Source organism: Artemia sp. Qi Xiang Cuo, chromosome 4, assembly GCF_049724085.1.
Source record: "Artemia sp. Qi Xiang Cuo chromosome 4, ASM4972408v1, whole genome shotgun sequence".
In the NCBI taxonomy this organism is placed as follows: Eukaryota; Metazoa; Arthropoda; class Branchiopoda; order Anostraca; family Artemiidae; genus Artemia; species Artemia sp. Qi Xiang Cuo.
Window position 1 is genome coordinate 31,257,464 of NC_142797.1, and position 18,033 is coordinate 31,275,496.

The 18,033-nt window shown below is 34.2% G+C and overlaps 2 protein-coding genes across 3 annotated transcripts in view; one reads left to right on the forward strand and one right to left on the reverse strand.

Annotated features, from left to right (window-relative positions):
* Positions 1-1,607, forward strand: part of LOC148952994 (uncharacterized) — an 83,010-nt gene extending 81,403 nt beyond the window's left edge. Inside the window, exon 5 of the mRNA XM_089087496.1 lies at positions 1,417-1,607. Coding sequence (XP_088943622.1) covers positions 1,417-1,478 — 62 coding nt within the window. The 3' untranslated portion in view covers positions 1,479-1,607. The remainder of the gene's footprint in view (positions 1-1,416) is intronic.
* A 5,291-nt stretch (positions 1,608-6,898) lies between these two features.
* The window catches only part of LOC148952995 (xyloside xylosyltransferase 1-like), a 31,209-nt gene continuing 20,074 nt past the window's right edge, over positions 6,899-18,033 (reverse strand). Inside the window, exons 3-5 of one of the 2 annotated variants that reach the window (XM_089087494.1) lie at positions 17,641-17,805; positions 14,562-14,753; positions 6,903-8,484 (exon numbers count right to left, since the gene is read on the reverse strand). In XM_089087494.1, the coding sequence (XP_088943620.1) occupies positions 8,155-8,484; positions 14,562-14,753; positions 17,641-17,805 (687 nt within the window). In that variant the 3' untranslated portion in view covers positions 6,903-8,154. Of the gene's footprint in view, positions 8,485-14,561; positions 14,754-17,640; positions 17,806-18,033 lie in introns of both variants that reach the window. The other variant, XM_089087495.1, reaches the window with a different exon arrangement.

Here is an 18,033-nt window from a genome sequence, read left to right on the forward strand (position 1 = left end):
AGAAACAAAAGATAACATGGAAAAACAGTGCTATTTTTGAAAAAAAAACGCATCTTCAAATACGACATGATGTTACACAGGTAGAAGTATAGTCATATTTGAGTGATACCGTTCCCCCATTCTCTGAAATATCGTCATGATACTTGAAATGTCGTCAGAAAATGGTACTCAGAGTAGCCTATTTCTTTTTATCATAAAATGACAGGTGCAAAATAATATTAAGCTTTAAATAGTCCAAGTAGCCTAGGGAGTGATATCTCAAGTTATTTTAAAGTTCAGTTCTCCTAAAAGTCTAAGAGAGCAAAAATGGCGACAGTGTATTTTCTTATGAGGAGTTCAAAATTACTTGTACCTGAGATATTGCAGTAATAATATCATGAATTTCCTAAATCATATTAACTAAAAATCTGATATTCTTTTGATATCACTTAGTTTTCTAAAATCTCCATATATTTTAAATAGGACTGTAGTTCATAAATAATTGGACTTTTTTTGGTAGCTTCCCTAATGATGAAAAAGGGCGAAGCTAAAAATTCGAAGTGGAAAATCATTATTCTGTAGTTTCCACAACATACTCAACAGTCTCCACAACAACTCCACATATTCCCATACTCTACAACGACACAACAGTCTCCAAAACTGGTTTAAATAAACTGACTCGTAATATTTCTCTATGTTTTAGATTTGTGAAAAACAAGTGCTTTAGTTTTGTAGATATTTTTCAGGTAGAAATCCCTATATCAGAGGTTTAAAGAAATCTAATGAAAATATCCATTTGTTTATTTTCACTTTGGTAAAAATATTTGAATTTTTCTTACGTATCTACTACTTTTGTTTCCTTTAGCCTGGTTTCTTATTTTGTTCCATTTATGGAATTATAAAAACTAGCGCTTCACTGAGCACTGAGGCTTCTTGACATTCCTTGAGATTCATAATTGTGTATTTAAAGCTATGGATATCATGGTTGGTGATAGATGCTTTTACCAAATTTTTATTAAATATTGTTTAGGTTACTTGAGAGAAAGATCTGAGTGTCCCTATAGGTGTTAGGTTTTTTGAAAAGCAACTTCTAAAGGAAAAGCAAATTTTTAACCTATTTCAAGTTTGCCTAACCAGAACCATTGCTGCAAACACTGCTACAGGGTAAACTTGAGGAACTCCACGTCCCATAAAACCAAGTAGAGATCAATCCTACTGTGTCACTACAGAACAACTGTCAATTTCATATGGTGTTTAAAGATTATATGATGCAGCATATCCTTACAGATTACAAGCATTTTCTACTTTAACTTTGAGAGCTAAAATAAATTGAATTGGAATTCAGCTCTTCGTTTCCACAACAAATTTAGTTTCCTCTGTTAGCCTCACATTAAAAAATATGATATAACAAATATCTTAAACTGTTTCATATTTTAGGTTCTCATCCAGCTAAAACAGAAGAAATACTTGCATGGGAAGAAAGAAGACCAAGTCCGTGATGACTATAATTTTCTGTGATTGTTTTGTCGTTTATTCTAGTTTTGCCAAATCTCGTAAAAGTTTTTTTTTATAAAGTGGATGTACATTTTGATGAAGATACTATCGAATTAAACTAATGATACTAATAATGTGTGGCGAGGTAAAATAATGATTCCAGTCTGTAACTAGCCTTAAGAGGGTATCATGCCCTTCAGTAAACTTCATTGGTGTGTTAATTGCAGCCAGAGCATACATGTTTAGCGTCCTAATTTTTATCCTCTGAAGCTAGCAGATCACTGGACCATCATAAAGAACTGTTTAAGGACTCATTTTTTAGGAAATTGCTGCATATAAAAACTCTTGTAATTAACAAAAAAAAACAATATTCAAAATAAACCAAATTTTTGACAAAAACTACATCTTCGTATACAAGATGACGAATGACATCATAATCATGGGTTATGAAATACAAGACGTTACGGTAAAACTATGCGATTGGTTATTACTACTACTACTACTACTAACAACTCACCGCATCACCAAGCCGCCTGAGGCCAACAAAGCTACGCACACTCCTCCTCCACCCCAATCTATTCAAAGCCTCCCTTTTTACACCCGCCCATGAACTTCCCTTTTCCTCTAAATCTTTCTTTATGACGTCCTCCCACCCCAGACGGGGACGACCTGCTTTCCGTTTAGCCCTAGATGGTTGGCCGAAAAGAACAATCTTCGGCAATCTGTCATCCTTCATCCGCAAAACGTGCCCTAGCCACCTCAACCTTTCTTTCATTATAGCCCTAGAGAGCGGTATTGAACCATATTTTTCGCATAGTCTATTGTTTGAAATACGGTCAGTCAGCCGGGTACCCAGAACAATCCTTATGCAATTTCTCTGGAAAACATCTAGCAAATCTTCATCCGCTTTTGGGAGCGTCCATGCTTCAGAGCCATATGTGATCACTGTCATCACTGTAGCTTCTAATATTCTACTCTTGGTTTGCAGACTTATATTCCTATTCTTCCAGACTTTTTTTAACTGAGAAAAAACACCCTGAGCCTTGGCTATTCTATTTTTAACATCTTCACTGCTCCCGCCATCTTCTAATAATACTACCAAGGTAAGTGAAGCTGCCCACCTGATCAATCTTTTCATTACCCAACGTCACCTTTTCATCTTCACTTATTCCTAGCCTTAGTGACTTAGTCTTCATAACATTAATTTTCAAACCAATTCTAGCACCCTGAACTCGCAAAACCTCTAAAACTTCATTCATTTTGCTCACACTTTCATCTAGGATGCTTAAATCATCAGCATAATCCAAGTCCAGGAGACTTTTTCCTCCCCATTTGATTCCGTTGTCTCCCATTGCCTTTCCTGTGCTCCTTAAAACATAGTCCATCAAAATCAAAATTGATTACATTCTCATCAATTGATTACATTCAACATCAAATCAATCAATCAAAATTGATTGATTGACTGATTACGTCAATTGTAATGACATTTGTACTATTATAAAATGCCGATAGGTCCAGTCAGTGATGAAAGCCACCAAGAAAAAGTTAAGAGATCTTCGAGGCTGTTTCATCTCACACCATTTTTAGGGGTTTTTACGCTATTTCGTTTGGTCACTATTGGCCGTGTTCGGTTTCAATACGTCTATTTATATGTTAACCACGATTTTGTACACGGAAATACTATTTTTGTGAAAACTGATTTTATTTGAAAATCCTAGGAGTTATAGACTATTGTATTCCTTGCTATGGGATGTGATCGACTCTTACTAGGTTGCTGCTACCGTGGTAACCCTGATTTCTTTGCAATGATGCAACCATGATTGCAGCTACCGCTGCAACAATGATCATCATCTTGTATATGAAAGTGCAGTTTTTCATAAAAAATGTATTTATTTGTAATATTATTTTTAATGACAAAAGCACTTAGATGTAGCAATTTCCTTTAAACTGAGCCCTGAAACAGCTCTTTATGATGTTTCAATGCCCAGCTATCTGCAGTGAAGAAAACTGGAAAAAAATGCTTCCGATGCAGAATTTCGTGGTTGCTGCCACTTTTCTTGTTTTTAAAGTTGATAGATTTTTCTTGTTGTTCCAGCCAAGGGACAGTAAGTTTTCTAGTTATAGTTTTTCGGCCAAGGTATTTCTAATGGTTTACTTTTTGTTTCGATGTGACACCATTATATGGGTTTTGGGCAATTATTTTACTATGGGACGTGTTGGTCTTTTACTAGTTTACATATAACGCTTCAACGAGGATTACATTATCTTGGTGAAAGACGAGTTTTTGTAAGAACACCTTACTCTCTCCTCCTACATTTTTGAAAAATGGAAGCACTGAAGGGCTGGCTTATAAAAACTTTGATATTCAAACTGTTTATGCTCTACGCTCCTCTTCTATATGTTTTTGAGTCAAAGTCAAGATATACTGTTTCAGTAAGTTACAAATTAACATTTTCCTAAGAATGAAAATTCTATTTATAAAGTTTTTTCTTAAAAACAATAGAAGAAACGAACGAGTTAATTCCTCCACAATTGCACGGGATAATTTTTCAGGGACAATTATGAAGTCTTAGACACCAAAAACTGAATGGTATGTTTGTGTTAAAAAATGCAACAGTAGCCTACAGTGGAGAAAGGACTCTCCTTCGGCTCTGAAGGATTCAAGTTCAATGCACTCTATGGTAGCGATCGGTTAATTATGGAAGTAAACTGCACATCTGGGTTTGTTTCTAGTTGGAGAGTATCGCCGATTTTAATGGAACCACGCAATGTTGTTCCAAAGATATTTTTTGTGAAGAAACTGTGTAATGATCATCAACTGTAAATTCCACTTCCTGATCTCCGTGAGATCGTGTTCTTTTAGACAGAGCATTCAGGGAGCTTCTCAAAAAATTGACATTCTCCTCGGATTCACTAATGATGGGGAAGAAAGAGCACAGTGCTTTAATCCGGAAATTTGTCGCACTAGCTACCACTTCTTCTAAGTGATAGAAGCTTTCTGCGCTGCCTTATAAGGCAGCACAATCAGCAAACAGTTCGTGGTAACAAAATTGAGCGAAGAGCAACTCCAAAGAAAATAAAGACGAGCCTCAATGTTGCGACAGTCCAACGCCATCAATAGATGGGGTCTACTCAACAAATAAACTCACCAAACTCACCAATTGCAACACGAGAAGGACATTGTTAGTTTGCATATAAAAACGTCCCCATCAAGAACTGGTTAATACTTGGTAATGATCGTGGTAGCTCTAAAACTTGAAACTAAAGAATGACACGATAATTATGCCAACGCATAATAGAAAATTATGCTGGGAAAGAAGATTAGTAATTTCTGTGACCTCATCCGAAAATATATATAGCAGCTAAGGCAACAGACATGTAAAAAAACGTCTAAACGTAATGTGGAACGAAAATGAGACACAAAGAGAATCGAATTAAATTGCAAACAAAAATTTTGCACAACGAAAACCACAAATAGAATACAAATCAAAATCACAATGGAATTAAGGAACATAATATTTTAGCGTCGTGAAGAATAAACAGGAATAAGGGACCAAATTCACTCCAGAATTTCCTAATTCAATTGAAATTGCTGATTTGCCACCCTTTGATTTAAAACTAAAGAATTACACGACAATTGCACAAATGTGTACTTAAAATATTTCAAAATGTATATGCAATGGAACACGTCTGGCTGTTAAAGAATTATATAACAACGTATATAAATGCTGGGAAAATCTGGAACAAAAATATTTTGCCATCTAGGATGTCTCACAGAATTAGGCAATATGATGAATGAACTGAAATAGCTAATACCAAAGGCATGGAAAAAATGTGTGAGGTAATGATATCACAAATTAAGACAATGGACAACAAAATCCGTGATTAGAAGACAAAAGATATCAAGAACGACATGGGATCGTAAATATTTTTCATATAAATCACAGTGAAGAGCCACTTAGTTCATATTTTCCCAGGGATGGTTTGTCGTTTTTGGTATTTATAACGCATGCTAAATTGTACAAGATGACAAATGACTCTGAACGGCTAAAGAAAAAGGCGTGGAAGAAGTTACAGCGAGAATCACGTTGAATTGCAAAAGAAAGTTTTGTATAGCAAAATCTGTTGTTAGAAGCTCAAAAAGAAGTCTATTCTTGATATCTATGACGACATACAAAATTATATAAGATACATACTAAACCCAAGAATCATAACTACGCGTGTAAATAAATATCTGAATGATTACATGGTTTAGTTCATTCAAATAACAGTTTTTAAGATGTTCATGAAGCATATCAGTTCGATTATTAGAGATTGTTTCGTGCTTCAAATTTTAAGTACGCATGCTCCTTGGCTTGTTAGATTTTGCCTATCATCCATCCATCCATACACACTAGGGTAGATAGCTATAGAGTTAAGGGATGATCAAACATTTTTGGTTTGACTCATGACGCACAATGTGGACTGGACTTTTATGCAAAAGGGAGGACTGAATTTGCTTGGACTCACAGGTGAACCCTTTGAAAAAAGGCGTAAGCTGAATGCTTTTGTTCATAAAAATTCAAACATAGACAATCTGTTGATTTCCAACGTGTTCATTAATAATGTCCTATATCTGTTTATGCAATATTAACTGGATCCAAAATCTCCTAATATTATCAAGGGATTGAGCTAAACTGGGGAATATTCACAGGTTAGCACTTATCTGTCGATAAGCGCTAATATGACACTAAAAATGCACAAGTCTGGGAGGTCTTCATCACGGTGTCTGAAGGGAAAAAAATTAATATTTGTGCTTTACAAAATAAAAACTAAGTAATAAAATTCATATATTCTGCATCAGAAGAAAATAAGGGTTCTATTTATATGCGAATAAAATGGAAATAATAAAGTGATAAATGTAATAAAATATGACAATCAGTCTTTCTAAAAAGATGTTCTTGTAGGTAAGTCAATTAACAAATAATTTGAAGTGTTTTAGTTTGGATAGTTTTAATAATAACAGTATTAATACAAAGCTTTGATTTTTAGCTCTTCAATGATATATAAATTTCTTTTCAAGTCCTATTTGGTTACAAGATGTTAGGGTTATATTCCTGCATTACTTGACTGATTCAATCACTGTTTCTTTTTACCCATATTACTGCCAATTAATGGCAGTGTTTGTCTTTCGCTACAGCAATGAGGAAAGTTACATTTTATGGAGCTCAATGATGATATTTTTTCACTCCTTTTTGCTGATTTTTCACACACGTTCCTTATTTTCAAACTTGGCACCCACTACTGTTAAAACTACATAACTGTATATGCAGTTCATATTCATTTGAACTGAGTTCCCGGGGTTTCCGATTTTTCTGAGACGTTCAGGGTTATGTAAGTTTCCACTTAACCAATAGAGATTCTGACATCATTTTTACTGTCTTTTGTTCTATAAAGGACCTCTATCGTAGCTGAAAAGGGAAACTTGTTTTTCTTATTTGGAGACTATTATTTAGATAAATATATTTACTAAACAAGTTGTTCAAAACTAAGTCTAATTAAAAGGAAAAAGTTCAATAAACATAAACTATTATATTCTCCCTGCAAAGCTTCATGGCGGGGACAACAGAGAGAAAGAAATGAAAAAAATAAACATGAAAACGTAGACATACACTAAAATAAGAACATGACAAACAACCACCAACCTAAAACTTTTGTTTTTCTCATTTAGAGACTATTATCTAGATAAATATATTTACTTAAAAAAGTAGTTCAAAACTAAGTCTAATTCAAAAGAAAAAGTTCTATAAACATAAACTATTATATTCTCCCTGCAAAGCTTCATGGCGGGGACAACAGAGAGAAGAAAACAAAAAATAAACATGAAAACGTACGCATGCACTAAAATAAAAACATGACAAACAACCAACCATCACTGATTACCCACCTAAAACCAAGCCAGAGGGAAGTGATTACACAATAAGCAAATTATGCTAACAAACACTTCCAATGTGACCCACTAGCATCCATTGCACAGGGGCATCAAATTCTATTGTAATTTGATTGACCTTTTCTTTAATTTGTTTACTCTTCGATTTGGAAATAAATATACTATGCAGAAAAGTAGTTGGTTTTGTACACCTTACTAAGGATATCTGCGGGCCTGCAACAATGTTTCTTTATTTTCTTCATATATTTCTGTTTCTATTTTTCTATGCAAAATATTTCTGTTTCTTCTTATTTAAGATTTCTGAATAGACAGCTTAAAATTAAAAATTTAATGACACTTAAAATGGACCCTTTTTAAAGTTGGTGATGATTAGTTTATTTGTTGTTTTTTATTGGTTGCTGCCACCCACATTACTGATAAAACAAAAATAAGAAGTTCCACTTTTTTTCAATAGCCCACAGGCTATTCTGCAGAATCTTCTTTTCCAGAAAGAAAAATAGAGTTTTCATTTTCCTTGAGAATCTTCTTTGTATGAATTTTCGTAAATATACAAAATCTCGATGAAAAAATCTTCAGTCCTTTTTTATTTTATTTTAGAATTATTTCACCTCTTCCAGCTTCTTCTTGAAAGTTGGCGTCAATTTCATTTACAAAGTGAAATTTGTAGATTGTTATATTCAGAATGTAAGACTGATTTCTCTGCTGCCCATTAAACCTTAATTAATATAGCTGAAATGAGAGTTATTCTAAATTTATTTTACCGACATTTCACTCGGAAATCGGCTGCCGCCATTCGCGTGATAAATTTTGGCAGTTTTATTACAACTGTGATACAATTCAAAAATATCACCATTTCCCTCGTGATTTTGCGCTTCATCAAGCTGATAGTTCCACTCACAACTTAAAACATGAAACAGATTAGGGTATTTTGCACCCATGACCGTAAAAAAATCTTGATCCGCCAATGCAGGAGTCAAATTGAACTCCGCCACTAAATCAGACATGTTCTCAAGGTATGCATTGAATGTTTCACTTTTTCTTAGTTTTTCCAGGTCCATGAGCATGACCCCAGTATTGTATCCCTGAAAAACAAAACAGTACGGTAATAAAAAAAAATTACCGTAAAGTTTAATAAAAACTGACGAATTAGTAACTTAAGAACAATAAACCAAAATCAGTTACAAAGTAAAATATGGCTTATGCAGATACGATAGGGACATTAACTGGAATAAACATCGTCAAAAGTTGAGTTTATGAAATATACCTTTCAGACTTAAGGTGAGGAGTGGCAAAACTATCCTTATTTGTGTACTGTAAAGGTTTGAACAGGGCACAAGTTCCAAAAAATGTAGGTGAAGGGGACAAGTGCATTTTCCTAAAATATTTATCGTTAACATACAAAAAACATGATATTTTTGAAAATCTTGGGGGGGGGGGGAGATGAAATTTTTTCCCTTCTCCTCCAATGAAAATAGCAAAATATGTATTTTTAAAATGCATGCCCGGAGACAGCAGAATCTAGTGGGCAATTTAGGGAAAATAATCACCCTCTTGAAATACTGACAGAATATTTACCATTATCTCCTTGACGTTCATAGAAAAACGTTTCTTTGCCCTTTTTCAGGGGAAACGAATATTTTCGTTCCCCCTCTTTCGTTTCCATTTTCGACTTACATGTGCATTAAGGTCCTCTTGGCACGAGGACTGGAAGATACAAGCTTTGAGCCAACCCTAAAAAAATTCGCCATTTTAGATCCCTGTTTTTAGGGTAATCTATTTTTCAACCAAACTATTTCGTTTTTACCCTTGGTCCGAGAAATTTTGGCTTTGAGTTTCAAACTGGTCAGAACGGCAAGTTCTCGGCCCTTTTCTAGGCCTCCTAACACCCTCCAAACAAGTGGCAAGTTAATAAGAAAAAAACTAGTTCTTAGGAACATTATCGTGTTCTATTCCTGGGAAGCACAAGTCGAAAAAAAAAATTAGCCCCTTTTCTTGCCCTATTTTTAACGAGCCAAAGTAGCTTTACAGTTTCTTACTGTGCCTTAATATCTCGCAACAAAAGGGCTTAAAGATATATGTTTCAAGGGGCCCTGGAAAAAAAATCATTGTTTCTAAATCCTGTTTTTGGTGATCGTTGCCTCCAAACTAAAATTTTTCGTGCATATTGAGTTACCCTTGGCCCAGGACTTAGTATTTAATCCACTCAGAAAAAAAACTTCACAGCCCCTTTCTTTTTACCCTTTCTCGGGACCTTTTCAACGGAGCCAATAATTTTCTCTGTTTTCCTTTTGCATTTGGTTCCTCTTAACTCAAGAGTTAGGATATATATTTGAAGCCAATAGGGTAAAATATTTTTTGTTCTTATTCAGAGCCCATTTTTCAGGTGCTTAAACTTTTTTTTTTTTTTGCCCTGGCACAAGAACTTACAGCTATAAGTTTCAAGCTAGAATCAGGGACTAAAAACTTTTCGGCGACTTTCCGGGCCCCTAGCACCATCCTCCTAAATAACAGAATATGCGTTCCTCTTGTCTTGACCCAAAGACTGATCCCTGAAAGCAATCGGTTACCTACAATCAATTCATGCCCCCCCCAGCCGTGTTATACTGTAAAAATATTCGTGAACAACTGTCAATTTGTATAATTCACCGCCTCTCCCACATATTTGGGGGGGGGGAGGGGGTCGTATTATCCCTGCAGCAATAGCTACTTCATTTTTCAACAGTCTTGAAAAAAACTGATTTTCACATTTTTAAGCTTTCCCATCTGAAGTTTCTATAGCCACTCTTTGTATACAAAGTACGGAAGGTGAAAAAGAAAAAATCACACGAGCAGACTGCTCTTTAAACAGGCGTGTGTTTTTATTTACAAACGGGTTACAATAAATAAATAAACAAACATCTCATTTAAAAAAACACAATCCAATGCATTACTGCATGCCGGATATGATATCCGGTTGAGACATTTATGTCTCAACCGGCGTTGCGTCTGAGACATTTATTGGCCTTATGATATTATTTTGTTATTGTGTTGTTGATGATAGAACAAAAAAAAAGCTTAATCAGTCAATCAATTTATTTATGCTTGCTAGTCCTGTATTCACTATAGCAGCAACTGTTATCTTCATGTCAGATATGGTTGTTAGTTTAAATTGTTTTCGTTTTGGTGACATTCATTAATTTATAGTTCTGCTTGTTTAAGTTAGAATAATATATAGCTTCATTTCTGCTCGTACTAGCCTATAATAATACCATTTAATTTTCTTTAAAACTTTTTTTTCACTGAATTAGTTTCCTAAAAGATGCAACTACACTAATGCTATTCATGTTTGCTAATATTTTCCGAAAACCCGTTTAGTAAATAACAGCCTATTCTAGAAAGCCTTCAATTTTCTTGTGTCCCGGAATTGGCAGCAATTTGAGTGAATTCTCGTAATGAGATTTTCAATAATTACACTGGAGATGAGGCAATGAGAGTAGGTTTTTACAAGTTTACTAGTACAACAAATCTTCGCAAGTAATCGCAGGCTACACTAAATAACAGTTTACCCTCTGGAATACCCCAACGGGAGAAGTGCTCCAAAAATACCGTTAAGCTAGTTTAAAATTGTCTTCTTCCGACGGAAAATTATTTGGCAACGCAGAACCAGTTGCCATGTGGTCAAAAGAGCACCTTCGTAGCAGACTATTTTATAAAGAGCGAAATATATTACCCAAGACTATTTGCATATTATCCAGTTACGGAGGACATTCTAAATCATAGGCAGCGCAATAAGTAAAGAACGATGTTGGCACAATGTATTATTTACCTTTTTTTGGTTGGTTTCAGACCAGGGCAGTTCATATCGAAGGAGTTGTCGTAGAAACTTCGAAAAGGGCTCATTCGATCGGAAATTTGAAGGGCTAGTGCCCTTGTTAACAGCCGATTTGATTGGAAGGCAACTAACACCCCTTCCACCCCACCATTTCCCCAAACACATCCAATCCAAATTTTGAGATATCCATTTTGTTCAACGCGGTTAAAAGAAATTAAAATAAATAACAGAGTCAAATTCAAAACGAGCAGAAATTAATATGAGTAGGGTTCTAAACCCCTATGCTTTCTAAAAGCCATAATATAATTTATACTTTACTGAAGAAATTCTTTTATATGTTTTTATTTTTATAACTTTAAGAAATCAAAAATTGATTAAGATTTTAAGGAAGAAATATCAGCATATGTATATTAAACTGACAATGCACATTTTTTTTCAGTAAATTCATTTGAATTTTTATCAGTAAAGTACAAATTATATTCTGGGTTTTAGAAAGCATAGGGGTTTGGAAACATACTCATATTAATTTCTGCTCGTTTTGAATTTGACTCTGTTATTTATTCAATTTCTGTTTGTTTTGGGTTTCATTTCTTTAGTGATACTGATTTGTGGTAGTTGCATGTTTGGTAGATTATTTAATGCTATTTTTGTTCATTTTTGGTTTAATGGAGTTCTTTACCTTTTTTTTGAAAAAAACTTATATGTAGAAAAGTTTTTTAATTAATTTTCTTAAAAAGACAATAGCACAAACAAAAACTGCATTTTAGAAAGACTCCATTTTCTCAATTTTCTTAAACAGACAATAGCAAGATCTAAATCTGGAGCTTTAAAAATGTTGTTCCAAAATCTAACGAAAATCTCATATCCAAATTTGTTGAATTGTCCGTCTGTTTTCTTATTACTGTTCTCCTGGGCGGAGCAATAATTTCTGTCTACTTGAAACAGTGTCCTAAAATGTCACAAAATAATTCGACAATTATGAAAAAAGTATTAACAACTCCTGATAATTCAGCAAAATTTTCTTATTCAGCCTTTTAAATACAAATAGTAAGGATATTCATTATCAACCATTATCTAATGATATTCTTAAGACATTAAGGATATCCAGTATCAAACTACAATAATATCTCTTCTGGGCCCTGGACTTTGCAGGGACCCAGGATGGAGTACAAATAAAATTTATTAGTAATATGAAATACGCAATTCATAATACTAAAAACTAAGACAGCAAGTAACTTACTGCAGCAATATGGTAAAATTTAAAGTAAAAAGGATAGGGGACCATAACTAGGCCCACCTGGGGCTCTCCGTTACCTTGGTGCTAGATATGGTAACTGGTTGTGGGTTGCTGAAATTTATAATTCCAGGATGCAGTCTATAAACTATACTCGAAGGAGACTGCTTTACCAAAATTTGACCCTAACATTACTAGCATGTTTCGCACTGATTGTGAACTTGCAAGTCTCACTCTCAATGAAATGAAGTACAAGGTAATGTGGTTTAACCCTATAAAAACCGATTTCCAAGGGCCAGTACCCCTACCTTATCAACTGATTACAGATTCAACAGCCAAAGGCTACACTGCCCAGCACTCGCTTGTTACAATGAAAAGGTTCGGTTTCGGTAGGAAGTCAATAAAACTGGCCTACATGATTTAAATTCTGCCTGTACTAAAATATGCATGTCCTATTTGGGACCTGAGTGTCCAGTTAAGCTCCGGGCAAAGCCGTGATATTGAAGCCATTTTAATACGTATTTGTAGAACTATTATGGGAGAAAGTTATACTTCCTACGAAAAGGCCCTTGAATTACTGGAACTTGAGCCACTCCACAACCGCCATCAAAACCATATAATCAAATTTGGACAATTCATTATAAGAAGCTCAAAACACAGGTGTATCCACCCCCCCCGAGTGCATCCCCAAACACATTCACCAGAAGACAGAACAAGCTGGAACCAGTTTATTGTTGCACAGGGCGGTATCAGCATTCTTCTATTCCCTTTCTCACGGATCTGTTTAACAGCATAAAGTAATTTAGTCTGTGTTTGTGCACTTTTTATGTACCTTGTAAACAGCTGAGTTTTAGTTCTTCTTAGTGCTATGTCGAATATGTCAATAAATATGTCTATGTCTATGTCTACCCCAAAGGTTAAAACCGAAGCCTAGGTTTTTAAGGTCCTTCCTTTACTCTTTTCAAGCCCTATATTTATTGATACCTCATCGGGGAACTATATTCCAATGGTACAACATCAGCGAACATTCCAGTTAGTGATCCACGAAAGGTAGGGAAAGAAAACACGATTCCAAGCTCCCAAGTACAGCCCTCTTCAACAATCTAAAAAATTATTTATTCTGGTTTTATTAGATTCTCAAGTGGAAAACTAAAGAGGGTGCTTGAGTATCCGGGTCAGACATTAATAGTTCTAAAGCCAGGGCAGCAATTTGCTAATATCGATACCCCAGAAATTTAAAGGTATCTAAAACTGGGCATACCAGCTACTAATTTCAGTGTTCACAAATATTAATAAAGTAGGGCAGGTAACATGGTAGTACATTCGATGGGAACCGGTAGGTCCCTTATGAATTAAATCAATTATGATTGGAAAGAACAGGTCCAGTATGTAAATAAAAGAGAACTGGGAACAAATCTTTAATGAGATAGCACTTTCGCCCCCTTCCACCCATGAACTGAATATGTAAAGTCATAAAATAAAATATTTAAGCGTGCAAAAAATTATTCGTGGCAGCTCTAGCCAAGGAAATATGCAAGACAAATTTCGTCCCACTCCTCAGAGCCCAATTAAAAAAAAGCCTCAAAGCGGATTTCCAAGCGTACCTGTACAAGCAAGCTGACATCCCGACTTTAGATTTCTTTGGGTTCCGAAATTAACAAATTACTACCCCGATTTTAGATCCCAATGAGCACCATTTCGGGTACTGAGAACCGTATTTTACTGAGAACCTCAAGTATTTCACTCATGATACTAATTGTGGCTGACTCCCTCTTATTGAAAGTCAGTAGTTGAAAGCCTCTTCCTGGAAAATATCATTGACAAGCTTGCAAGTTGTTTTTTATGAGAGGTCAGTATTGTTTGGAGAGGTACATAAACCAGAAGGAAGGTATGCATGTGAATTTTTTCTGGAGGGGACTCATTGAGTCCCCCCTCCTTAAGATAGACTAATTATAGACAAAAATAGGGAAATCATAAAAAATTTAATAAAAGAGAAATTTTTAGGTGTAAATATCTCAAAGTGAACTTCCTTAATAATACATACAAAATACCACTTCAAATGAAAAGTAACTGTTTCCATTTCTCTACTATTACATATTAGCTCCTTAAAATACCTGAAATCCTGGTCTGGGTTCCCCAACGGATGTGCCCGGGTTCTTTTCTCGATATATTTTGAATGCATTTCTATAATGCGGTGCTAGATCGTGTGCCATAGAAATCAGTGCGTTTGACTTCATATTTGAAAAACCTTCATACAAGCTTCTGATACTAACTTGAAATTCTAGGTCGGTGTCCAAGGCAATAACCTAAGAAAAGATTCAATAGTTCCTTTATATTAAAGCAATAACAAAAAAAAAAAAAGAATTTCTGGACTTCATGATTGTAGAATAACAAAAATCTACACTTTTTATCGCTTATAATATAAAGAAGAACTGCGCCATAGACAAATAAAGAAAAACAATACACAGAGCAACTAAAAATACTTCTTGGAAAGGAAATCAACTTAACACCAGGGTATATTATCCTAATCTTACAATCGTCTCATCATTTCCCCACCACCAACAACTTATAGATGTCATGTACACCATCATTGTGGTATGACACAAGCCCTCTGATAGTTTGTAATACAATTTGAACACGCTCCCAGAGTCTACACAGAGCTGCCACTCGTTTGGTATATTCAAAAAAAAGTTAAAGAATTTCCAGCTAGCCCCTTTGAGTTGATGTCTCTGGATTGGTTTAGATTTTTTATAGCACGAGTTATATGAGTTTATTAAACGCTTGATTTAAAAACATGTTTTACTCCCCTGCCTAGCTTTTGATTTTGGGGACTTTTGAGGCGGGAGATTGATTTTTTTTTTATATTTCTTTTTTTAGTTTTTGTATTTTTTTCTTCCTGTCCTTTCCTACCATAAATAGGGAGGAGACAGTGTCGAAGTTGTTTTTGATGTATATTTAATATCGTACAAAACGAACTCCGAATTCAAGATTGATATAGAAAAAATAAAGCAACACATATTTGAAAAAAAATAAAATAAAATACAAATGTGATTTTATGTGGTATAATTATCGGAGATTTCATAGTAAAGGAAATTAGAGGTGTTTTGCAACGCATAAACAACTGCAGACACATCTAATTATGGTTTTGTGTACGTGATTTCCAGTATCTAGTGAGACTGGTGGAAGGGAGAAAGAAACTAATAACCAAATTGATCGTTATCTAACTGAAGATTTAGTAACGCGTAGGCCTCAAAGGTTTAGTATAATTTAAGAATCTAATAATGTAAAATTTTATTTTTACTAAAACATATTGCACATAACAGAGGTTAATACAATTAAAACTAAAAAAAAGAACAAGTCAAAGGTCTTTAAGTTTCAATTCTGTAAAAGAGAGTTTTTCAAGAGAATTTTGCGTCCTTTTAATTTTCGAATATAGTGATAGTACGCTGACTCCTCAAATCAACATTAATACTTCCAAAATGAGTTTGATCATATTGACTCTCCCTAAGCATGTTCAACCTCCAGGCCTCTTGATTCTCCCTAGTTTCATTTTCTTCTCCAATATCGAAACTAAGGCTTTTTGTTAAATTTGTATCCCTACTTGTTTTAAAAAAAGATAATTTTACCCTATTTAATTCATAACCTCCCCCATCTCGGTTTATTTAACCCCTTTATAAATTTGTGTTCTATGATTTCTAAAAAGTCTGTGACAGTCGAACGCCCGTATCAATTTTTTTCGTTTTTTTTTTTTTTTTTGACTAGGCATTATATTATGAAGTGTTGAAACCAAGCAATTATTCTGCAAAAGCTAAACGTAAAATTTCTGGCCTCTTTTTACACTTTAGAGAATTCTATAGCTATTTAATACTGTTTGAGTTTATTTCCTAAGTTTTTATTGTGTAAAATTTCAAAAAAAATATTTCCAAAAGAAAAATTTCTAAAAATATCAAAAGGAGAAAAGCATTCTATACAAACAACGACGGTATCTTTTTTTATATTACTTTTTTAAGTATTTAGTAAAGATCCTATTTCAAACAGTTCATGGTAACGAACTGTAAGTGAGGAGCGACTCGACCCAATAGTAACCGAAACTCTAAAAACCAGAATTTTGATAACAATAGGTACATCAAAAGAATTGAATTTTGTGCTGATTCCAAATACATAATTATATAAGTTTAATGGTATACCCACTGAGAAAATGTGCCTGATTTTCGAAAAAGAGGAGAAAATTTCCAAAACGTCAAAGAATCCTAATAAAACTCACACCATTAGATTGCGCATATTAAAGAACCTTACTGTAGAAGTTCTAAGCTCATGCCTATATAAAATGTGGAATTTTGTAATTTTTTTTTGCCACGAGAAAGATCACGAATGTGTGTTAATTTGTTTTTTGTTATTTTTGTTGTTTTTTTTCAGTGGTGACCGTATCAAAACAATGGTTGTAGAACATCAGGAGAGGGCTCATTTGAACAGCATCTTGTAAAAGGTGAGCTTATCAGTATAATATTTATCTGAAGTATAATTCAAGAAATTTTATATTAATTGTGAAATAATCCTTAACTTTCTGCCTAACAATTTATTTTTATTAATGGCAAACCTATGAATCAAATGTAATTCTAACCCTCCGCCTGTGAATAAAGTTGGTTACAGTTGTCCCTACCCTTCACCATTCAGGAATAAGAAAACCAGGAATATTTTAGGAGTGAGCCAAGCAAGATTCAAGCATGGACATAGGGGACGGAATAGTCTTCAGGCCTACTCGAACCCCAAAACGTGTAACTTGTTAGGGTTTTTCTTGATTGTTTGTATTCTTTGTCAAGTTTGGAGGATTTAGCGAGTTCACCTCCCCCCTGTCAATAGTGAAGCTTCCTTAAAATAAATACTGTGCAGTCACCTGGCTGAGGGAGCTCCATGACTTATGTCGTAGAAGCATAAACAACAGAAAACGTTGTCTCTGTTAGTCGGTTTTATTTTACTTTTATTTCATATTTCTTTATTCTATATTCTCTGTTCTGCATTATTTTCTATAACATCTTCTATATTCTTAATTCAATATTCTAAATTCTTTTTATATATTTTTATCTATTTTATATTCTCATTAAAAATGTTGATTTTATCGTTTTGGATTTTAAAAGAATGGTATCTGTTTTAAGAATTAGTTCAACCCAAAAATTAAAAGATTGGGCCATATACCTTATCAAAAGAGAAAATGCGATGATAAAGAGGTCGAATAAAGAAAACATCTTCTTTGTACATTCTGTTTGATTTATCTGCTGCACCAAAATGTTTTCTCATCTGTTTTATTGTATTCCAGTGTTGCACCACTATTCCTCCAAGGTCATGATAAGTCACCTTAACCTACAATGAGGAATAGTAAGAAAAAATTTCTCATATCACAGATAAAAAAAAAAAAAAACAAATGCTATAAACCGATAGCAATATAAAATATATGAAATTATACAGAAATGCCTAACATATAAATAATTTATCCAGAAACATCGCATTGTTATTGAAAAGATGGCCAAGCCATGATTATAATGGCTCTGCTGACGTCTCAAATTTATGTGCAGACGAAATTTGAGTCAC